General features: G+C 52.7%; 2 protein-coding genes across 2 annotated transcripts; one reads left to right on the top strand and one right to left on the bottom strand.

Annotated features, from left to right (window-relative positions):
- Nucleotides 1-3857: 3857 nt before the first annotated feature.
- On the bottom strand, nucleotides 3858-5115 carry LOC125516347 (BTB/POZ and MATH domain-containing protein 3-like). Its single transcript, XM_048681815.1, has one exon. The coding sequence runs from the start codon at nucleotides 4989-4991 to the stop codon at nucleotides 3858-3860; it is 1134 nt and encodes a 377-aa protein (XP_048537772.1). The 5' UTR covers nucleotides 4992-5115.
- Nucleotides 5116-6453: 1338 nt separating this feature from the next.
- On the top strand, nucleotides 6454-8895 carry LOC125515850 (BURP domain-containing protein 14-like). The gene has a single exon (XM_048681346.1). It carries the CDS (start codon nucleotides 6518-6520, stop codon nucleotides 8780-8782), a length of 2265 nt encoding a protein of 754 aa, XP_048537303.1. The 5' UTR covers nucleotides 6454-6517; the 3' UTR covers nucleotides 8783-8895.
- The last annotated feature ends 1153 nt before the right edge of the window (nucleotides 8896-10048 follow it).

The following is a 10048-nucleotide window of genomic DNA, read 5'->3' as shown; positions in this document are numbered from 1 at the left end:
TGTGTTACGGAACGAGTAAAGAGACTTGCCGGTAACGAGATTGAACAAGGTATAGGGATACCGACGATCGAATCTCGGGCAAGTACAATACCGCTAGACAAAGGGAATTGTATACGGGATTGATTAAGTCCTTGACATCGTGGTTCATCCGATGAGATCATCGTGGAACATGTGGGAGCCAACATGGGTATCCAGATCCCGCTGTTGGTTATTGACCGGAGAACGTCTCGGTCATGTCTGCATGCTTCCCGAACCCGTAGGGTCTACACACTTAAGGTTCGGTGATGCTAGGGTTATAGAGATATTAGTATGCGGTAACCCGAAAGTTGTTCGGAGTCCCGGATGAGATCCCGGACGTCACGAGGAGTTCCGGAATGGTCCGGAGGTAAAGAATTATATATAGGAAGTGCTATTTCGGCCATCGGGACAAGTTTCGGGGTCACCGGTATTGTACCGGGACCACCGAAAGGGTCCCGGGGGTCCACCGGGTGGGGCCACCTTCCCCGGGGGGCCACATGGGCTGTAGGGGGTGTGCCTTGGCCTATATGGGCCAAGGGCACCAGCCCCAAGAGGCCCATGCGCCAAGAGAGAGAAAAAAGGGGAGAGTCCTAAAGGGGGAAGGCACCTCCGAGGTGCCTTGGGGAGGATGGACTCCTCCCCCCCTTGGGCGCACCCTTCCTTGGAGGAAGGGGCAAGGGATGCGCCTCCCCCCTCTCCCTTGGCCCTATATATAGTGGGGAAAAGGAGGAGCAACCATACCTAAGGCCTGGCGCCTCCCTCTCCCTCCCGTGACACATCTTCCTCCTCCCGCAGCGCTTAGCGAAGCCCTGTTGGAATCCCGCTACTTCCACCACGCCGTCGTGCTGCTGGATCTCCATCAACCTCTCCCTCCTCCTTGCTGGATCAAGGCATGGGAGACGTCTCCGTTCCGTACGTGTGTTGAACGCGGAGGTGCCGTCCGTTCGGCACTAGGATCATCGGTGATTTGAATCACGACGAGTACGACTCCATCAACCCCGTTCTCTTGAACGCTTCCGCGCGCGATCTACAAGGGTATGTAGATCCACTCCTCCCTCGTTGCTAGATGACTCCATAGATAGATCTTGGTGACACGTAGGAAAATTTTGAATTTATGCTACGTTCCCCAACATTTAGAATGTTGCCGAAGGGCGAGTGCTGAAAGATATCCGCGGCGATGAACTCCATGATCGGCGCCCAATCGGGTTTGATTGGCAGGGGCGCGAAGGGTTTAGAGTCCGGGGAAGAGTCCAGTACCGTGGAGTCACGGGCCTCGCGAGGGATAAGGCTAATGTTCGGCTGGATCGCCACTGAGACTGTAGCCTCCGTGGCGGGGTCTGGCCATCCGTCCTTGGTCGGTGCAGTTGGCTCCGAGCTTGAGGTCGAAGCGGATGCGGGTGCGGCCTCCAGGGCACTGTTCGGCGGCAGAGCTAAATCGTGCCCATCCTGACAGTGCGGCGCGCTCGGCTGTGGCTCGAATCCGTCGAAGATCAAGTCTCCGCGGATGTCGGCCGTGTGGTTCAAACTTTCAAACCTGACCTGATGGCCAGGGGCGTAGCTTTCAATCTGCTCCAGATGGCCAAGCGAATTGGCCCGCAGTGCAAAGCCGCCGAACACCAAGATCTGTTCGGGGAGAAAAGTCTCACCCTGGACCGCATCCTAGCGATGATTGGAGGAGCCATCGGGCCTAAAGATGACGACACAGAGGAACTCTCAATGAAAGCACCAATGTCGGTGTCAAAACCGGCGGATCTCGGATAGGGGGTCCCGAACTGTGCGTCAACTGTGCGTCTAGGCGGATGGTAACAGGAGACAAGGGACACAATGTTTTTACCCAGGTTCGGGGCCTCTCGATGGAGGTAAGACCCTACTCCTGCTTGATTAATATTGATGATATGGGTAGCACAAGAGTAGATCTACCGCGAGATCAGAGAGGCTAAACCCTAGAAGCTAGCCTATGGTATGATTGTTGTTGTCCTATGGACTAAACCCTCCGGTTTATATAGACACCGGAGAGGGCTAGGGTTACACAGAGTCGGTTACAATGGGAGGAGATCTACATATCCGTATTGCCAAGCTTACCTTCCACGCCAAGGAAAGTCCCTTCCGGACACGGGACGAAGTCTTCAATCTTGTATGTTCATAGTCCAACAGTCCGGCCAAAGATTATAATCCGGCTATCCGGACACCCCCTAATCCAGAACTGCCTCACTACCCATTGTGGCTAGTCTAATCACCCCCGCCACTAGCATCTAACGTACCAGTGGCCGGCGGTTTGGGCTACCGGTCACTACTAAGGCTTGGCCAACGGCTAATCTGGAACCAAATTACTGGTGGAATGTGTCCCTGGCCGCCACTTCATACTATCTAAAATTGTCCTAGAGCAAAGCGTTAAAAAGCCTTATAATGACCTCTTCATCATGTATTTTGATAACACGAAATTGGAAAAAGAAACATCAATCCACACCCTAAGATGTTTTAGAGTATGGTTCGTGGGGAAATTGATCACACATTTGTTGATTGTTGGCGAGGGCAGCACTGGAAGGTGCAGACACGCTGCGTACTCTTGCAGCACAGCTAAGGCGGATGTCAGTTTAGCCCGGTGAACGAGGTGCAAAACGAGCGAGGCAGCCGGTGTTAGCTAACCCTCTTTTCCTCTCTATTCCATCTCGTTCATTTTGGCTGACACTCTTGATCGGTCGGTAGTACCTCACTGCTCCCCCTCCACTAACATACAGGAGGCGGTCTATCTCTGCCCCATGAAATGCTTCCTCGCCACACCGACAACATTTGCTACGTGAGGTTATGCTTTCACGGTGAGGCCCTTATTTTGTTAACCAGAACCTTCAATTTGCATGACAAATTGCTCCTATTGTGATGGGGAATGTGTTACAAAGATATCAAAGTATTTTGGCGAACGAGCATCTTATTTCCTGGTTGCCTCTCAATCCTAGAGCTATCTGCTCCAACATGAATGCATGGGAAAAACAAACGACCATGCCAATGGCTTGCCACGTTCACCTGGTTGAGTTTAGTACCAGGTGTACCATGCATGTTGCATCCACTCAAAATCTCTGAGCTGCTCTCTACTAGTAGCTCCGAATTACCACTTCATCGTCTTATAATTTATAGAGCTGCCTTGTACCTCATGTTTCACTATCAATGCACGCCGGCATATATTTAGCTGTCAGAAGTTATGAAGACTAGTACTTTTGGTCAATAAAAGTATGAAGCACAAATTTTCTTTTTTAATATCCAAATCCGAGGTGTTGGCAATCGGCTATCCGAGGTGTTGTGAGCCTGCGGTCGGCAACCTGAGGTGCTACGACAGATGGATACTGGATCTATGAACTGTGACTATCGTTGTAATGAGTAGCGACTGCGGAGACGAGTGTTGCGAGCTAAGCGATGACCATGGCCAACAACACTTTCTATAGCACGGAGGGTGGTGGCCGGTGAGGGCCGGCGGCAGGGCCCAACGCCGTGCAGTGTTTTTGCGACGACGCACTGCAGCATAAAAGGGGCAAGGTGTTTCTGTGTATGCATGTGAGGGAGCGAGGGGAAGGAATGAGTCGTGCGGCTGGCAACATCGAGATCGAACGGCTAGGCAGGCGACTAATCCACTATATGATCAGTCGACCGATGCCTATTACAGACCAAGGAAAAAATAACTAGTAGCACCAATGTATTTTGAGAAGAAGAAAAACGTAGCAGTTTAACTGGAACAAGCATCCCTTGTTTTTTTTTCTAAATCTAATAGTTTCAACTGTGGTGAATCATCGGACCTGATTTCCTCATGATTAAATCTAAACAAGGATGAAATTAATATGCATAAATAGCTAGCTACCACGCATCACCAATTCACCTGGTGCATCAACCCGAGCCCGCTTGGTCCCATTACGACTGGTGAGGGAGGTCATGACAGGTGCCACGGACATCCTAATCAGCTCCATCCAAACAGCGGGGCAACTCCTCCTTAGATGGCTGAAGTCGCCGCTGGTGAGCATGGCTGCCACCATATGTGCCGGGGTGCTGAGGAACTCAATGCAAGCTTTCTTCAGCCCGTGGCAGCCATGCTGCTCAGCGATCGCTAGCATGGTCGGCGCCGAGTACACATCGATATGCGCGCACAGATTTTCCTCGCAAATCAGCTTCAACCGCCCCAGGTCGTACCTGTCAGCTGCGACAAGTAGATGCTGGAACATGGCGCCTTGGTCGTCTTCCTCTTCTATCTCCGGCAAGGAGTCGGTGTACACGAAAGAGAGCAGCGCCTTGAACACCCGCGCCTCCATGTCGCCTACACGCACGCCGCCGCCGCGGTCGCGGTCGCCCTCCTTCATTGCACCGAAGAGCTCTGCACTGAAGACCGGTGACCGGGCGGCGAGCACACACCGGTGCGCAGGGAATTTCACGCCGCCAACCTCAAACACCACATCGGCGCCCTTCTCGCTCTTTAGGAGGTCTCCTAGGTGGTGGATAAGGTTGGATTGTGGCACGACGACAAACTGGCTGCGCGTCGCCGCCACCTCGGTGCGGATCTCGTTGATGACGACCACGTCACACCTGACTGTGAAAGCATCGTTCTTGAGGTGCTCCGATCTCTCCAGCTCTTCCCTTTTGATGAACTTTGGATACCCCCACATGTTTCCTGATGGAGACACAGGGTCTAGCCGTTTGCTCGTAACGAGGCTGGCGAAACGAATCCGGAGCTGCACCCTGACACGCTTGGTGAGCTGTTCGTCGAGTACAAGGTAAAAGGATACGTGATCCGCGGAGTCGGAGCTGTAGCCGTTGGGGTAATAATGGATGCACCAGCGATGGCCGCCAACGGTGAACTGGCCGGATTTGATGGCCTGCCCGGTGGGGATCCCCTTTGTGTGCGAGTAACCATCGATTTTCAGGATATGGCAGCCCCTCGCCGTGTCCGCCACGATGGTGGAGGCGGACATCGTTGGATCGCCGGCGGACGACATGTCGACGAATCTGCTCCGGGTCTGGGGAAACTTGTCTCGCCGGCAAAAGGCAGATCACCGGCACCTCATATAGTACGTACGTACGTACGTTAGTCCAGGCCGGTCGTGGTTTTGTTGGGCCTTGAACGAATACGAGGTACAGTCGTATTCTTCTCCGATTTGGCTTCTGAAAAGAATCCGGCGTTTATCCCGCCTAATTTTTGTATCCCGTCCAATTTATGCCGGACATACGTCCGATCGTTCCTTCTCGTCGCACCAGCCTCTACCTTGTTCGTTTTGGAGGGATGCACCCAGCCGTTAGATAGGATTTCGGAGGGTAACCAGCCCGAGCTATCTACTTTCTCTGTTTCTACATATAAGCCTTTTTAGAGGATTTCAATATGGACTAGATACAGATATATAGACATATTTAGAGTATTCATTCTTTTTTTGCTCTGTATGTATTTTATATTGGAACATTTAAAAAATACTTATATTTAGGAAAAGACATAGTATATGACTAGTAATAAAAATATGAGATTCATGGGCACTAGCATCGAGACATATGTTCTGTATCTAAATATCTAACCCCCACTAGCATATTTCTCTCAACATGCAAGTATGCCACCTCACCATTTAACATGCGTGAAGAAAGATCCGCCACATCATGCAATCATGCATAATAAAAGCAACCCCAGCATGCAAACATGCCTGAGAATTTATATTCCATTATGATACATAGATTATACAATATAATCAAACACCACAAATCGTATTTATTTTCACCTTTGGTCCTCATATTATTACTCTAAATATTCATGCGTCATGTAACCAATTCTAACTGAATATATTGCAAAATATTCTGGCAACAACTGGCGGGGTATCATCTAGTTTTTATAGAAGGATCCCACTCGAATGCGGTGCCAGAAATCCGCTCCCGGCGGAAGTCGGACCCTGGGCATATGGTGCGCCACTGCGAACCTTGCTACTAGGCAACTGCCTAGTTCTCTGATCCGCTAATTTGTGTCCGCATACATCCATGGATAGGAGGGGCTAGTCTACGGACACGGATGCGGGTGCCGGCCATTCAATGTTGCCCGCATAAATTTTAAACACTGTTTCAACTAATCAGACGAAATTCATGCAATCATGGCTGATTTCATACTATGGTTCTACCCCTAAAATAAATTCTAGATGAGTTCTAGGAACTTCCCTTGATTACATCTGGACTGTGACGCAGCGAGACCAGAATATAAATATGTAAAACTTCATGAGATAAATCGGCACGAATCAGTAATGTCTCTGCTGGTTGTGTTGGGAACGTAGTACATTCATGCTGGTTGTGTTGTGCAGGCCGCCGTCGATCCCGAGCGGACAGTTAGGAATTAGGTTCGGTCAATCTGACGACCAACGAACAACAACATCGCTTCTAATTTTTCCAACGCCCTGCGCATGCATTATTCATCCAGTCCAAACTCCAACAATAGTCCTAATCCAGCTCCTCCTGATCCAATAAATCCCGTACGTCCCTCTGCTCCAAGCCAACAATGGCGCTCCCTCGCCGATCCCACCTCTTCCTGGTCACCGTCGTCCTGCTCCTCCTCTCCCGCCTGCCACGCTCTTCGCCGACGTACATTGACGTCTCACCATGCCCTTCTCCGGCGGCACGTCCCTTGACGCCACTATGGTTTCCACGGTCCACCGTCGGCTCTCCCTCCACTTCTCCGGCCTACGATCCACGGCCTTCGGAGCTCTATGATCCGCGGCCACGTTTCCCTACCCCACGCGGGCTGCCACGCTCCTCGTTGCTCTCCGGTGCCGTCTCCCCGTCCGCTGCTCCGCCGCTGCGTTTCCTGCCACCGCCATACGGCCTGCCACGGAGCTCGCCTTCCTCCTACAAAGCGGCGCCGCTCTCGCCGTCCACTCCGGCGCCGCGGCTGACGCCGTCGTCGTCGCTGCCCGTCAACCCGTTCACGGCCAAGGCCGCCTTCATCCGGTACTGGAACCGGAAGGTGCACGGCAGCCGCCTCCACCCGGCCTTCTTCTTCGCCAAGCTGTCCCCGCTCTCCGCGCCCGACGCCGTCGCCTTCTCCAACCTGGCGGCCGCCGGCCAGCTCGGCTCGCGCCTCCCCGCCTTCTGCACCGCCGCGTCCATCCTCTGCCCCTCCACCTCCGGCGCCATCTGGTCGGGCTCGGGCCCGTCCAAGGCCGGGGACGCGTCCGGTTCGCCTTCCACCAACTCCAGCGCGCCGTTCAAGAACTACGCCAACGGCAACTTCAGCAGCTACGGCAACAGCGGCGGCGGCGGCGCCGACGCGTTCGCGGTCTACTCGCGAGGCCAGGTCAACCCCGTCGACTCGTTCCACCGGTATGGCAAGGGCTCGCTTGGCCGGAACGACTCCTTCGCGACGTACCAGGCGCTGGGCAACGTCGGCACCGCCAGCTTCAACTCCTACACTGCTGGCGCCACCGGCGGCGCCGGCAAGTTCGCCGAGTACGACGGCGAGACCAACACGGTCGCCGTGACCTTCGCCAACTACGACGTCGCCGGGAACGGCCGCTCCCGCGACTTCTCGGCGTACACGCAGGACGCCAACTCAGGCGTCGAGAGCTTCACCGGGTACGGCAGGACCGCCAACAGCGTCGGCGAGTCCTTCAACTCCTACGGCAACCACACCAACTCCATTATGTCCGCCTTCATCAACTACGGCGACAAGGCCAACAGCGCCACGGACACCTTCGACTCCTACGGACTCAACGGGAACACCCCGCAGAACACCTTCCGGAGCTACTCCTCCGGCAGCAACGGCGGCGCCGACGACTTCAAGGGCTACAGGGACAACGCCAACGTCGGCGACGACAGCTTCACCGCCTACGCCAACGACGCCAACGGCGCCACCGCCGACTTCCAGAGCTACGGCAAGTCCGTGAACCCGGGGAGCGTGGGGTTCAAGGGGTACGGCCAGGGCGCCAACCCCAACCACCGCATCGGCTTCACGCGCTACACCGGCGACAACACCACCTTCAAGGCCTACTCCAACGAGGGCGTCGAGTTCAAGGAGTACCAGAACATGTCCAGGATGGAGGTGTCCAAGGTGGCAGCCAATCTCTCCCTCTCCTCCTCCGGGAACCACCGCCCGCCGCCCAAGTGGTCACCGGAGCCGGGGAAGTTCTTCCGCGAGCGAGACCTCATCACCGGGAACCGGATGCCAATGCCGGACATCACCGACAAGATGCCGCCACGGGCGTTCCTGCCGAGGGACATCGCCGCCAAGATCCCGTTCGAGGCGGGAGCCGTGTCGGCGCTGTTCGGGGCGCCGCCGGGCAATGCGATGAGGCAGGTGGTGGCATCGACGGTGGACGAGTGCGCACGCCTGCCCAGCCGAGGCGAAACCAAGCGGTGCGCGACGTCGGCCGAGGACATGCTGGACTTCGCCGTGGAGATGTTGGGGGACAACGTGGCCGTGCGCAGCACGGAGTCCGCGGCGGGCAGCGGCGGCGACGTCAGGGTCGGCAGGGTGGTGGGCGTCGCCGGCGGCCACACGACGCGGTCAGTGTCGTGCCACCAGAGCATGTTCCCGTACCTGGTGTACTACTGCCACTCGGTGCCGAGCGTGCGGGTGTACGAGGCCGAGATCCTGGCCGTCGAGACCGGCCGGAAGATCAACCGTGGCGTGGCGATCTGCCACCTCGACACGTCGGACTGGAGCCCCGGTCACGGCGCGTTCGCCGCGCTTGGCGGGAAGCCCGGTGAGATGGAGGTGTGCCATTGGATCTTCCAGGGGGACATGGTTTGGACGGTGGCCGATTGAGATGATAACGCCGCGCGCGCGGCCGGTCTGATTTGAATTTTTAGTCCATTCATTCAAGTGAGAAGAACCTTTTTTCTGATCATTGACTCGTACCATATTTTTTAACTGTTTGAGTCGTCACTTCATATCGTTGACCCGTAGTACTTTTCTTTACTGTTTGACTCGTAACTTCGTGTGAAGAAAAACAAACATGACTAGTTCAGACTCCGGCCTCTTCAGAACTGAAAAGAAAATTTTAGGGATTTTTTTAAGGAGTCGCACGCGTGCCTCGTACTCGACAATGTAGGCCCTGAAAACATAGCACCAAAAATGCCCCCCTCGTATTTTTGGTCAAATTGTGACCATATAACTAATGAAATATGAGTTCTATGTAGTAAAGATGGCACCATTAGAAATTTCTATCGAATAAAAAACCAAGATTTTTTTTTTGCCATATCACTTGTGTCTTGCAACTCAAAATTGATTGCCATAGGTTAATCCAAACTACAAGGGGGCTAAAAAACCAGGATGGAGATGTATGTGAATGTTTTTGCCAACCAAGGTCAGGAAATCTGGCACTAAGACTGCTCACAGTGGGGAGTAACATAGAGTAGTAACTTGCCAATGTTACTAGTTTATGTTACTACCTTCATAGTGGGTAGTAACATATGAGTGGTATCATGAAAGAATTCATTTATTAGGCTATAGATTAAGTTATCACAAACCCCTCTTTCCTCATTAATTAGCTGCCACATAAGCAATCTTGTATTGAAATGTGTGATGTTACCAGTTAAGTTACTTTCATTGTGACTAGTCTAACATTACTACACTAATAAACATTAATAATTTTTTACACAACTTGCTATATTCGTCATTGACCGCTTATATATATGTGAGGTTATGACATTGAAATCAATACAAGATTTACTTTTTTATAACTCTGAAAATAAATACTAGAATTTTCCTACACTAGTTGAGCATTTTTAAGTAGGGCGGGTAAACATTTTTTTAAGCAAATACAGCATATGAACAATTCAAAAAGTTGGCTGAGAATCAGTTCATTCTCAGCCGAATGGATAGTTGCTCTGTTTTATTTTTCTGTGCAGAAATCATGTGGTATAGTTATATTTTCTAACGTTAGAAACTTAGCAGAACGTCTCAGATGTACGTCTACGTTTTTTTTTTTTTTGCTAAGCGAGGTTAGGCACTCCGTGTATGCACTGCTAAGGTTGGTAAAAGTGGTGGTTTGGAAGCGCTTTCTGCATGCTTGTATGACTTGGCATGCGT

Source organism: Triticum urartu, chromosome 6 (assembly GCF_003073215.2).
Source record: "Triticum urartu cultivar G1812 chromosome 6, Tu2.1, whole genome shotgun sequence".
NCBI classification, from domain to species: Eukaryota; Viridiplantae; Streptophyta; class Magnoliopsida; order Poales; family Poaceae; genus Triticum; species Triticum urartu.
Note: the sequence above shows the minus strand (reverse complement) of the source record. Positions and strands in the feature narration are given on the sequence as shown.

Coding starts and splice junctions, on each gene's coding strand:
- LOC125516347 (XM_048681815.1), bottom strand. CDS start 4,991: ATGTCGTCCGCCGGCGATCCAACGATGTCCGCCTCCACCATCGTGGCG.
- LOC125515850 (XM_048681346.1), top strand. CDS start 6,518: ATGGCGCTCCCTCGCCGATCCCACCTCTTCCTGGTCACCGTCGTCCTG.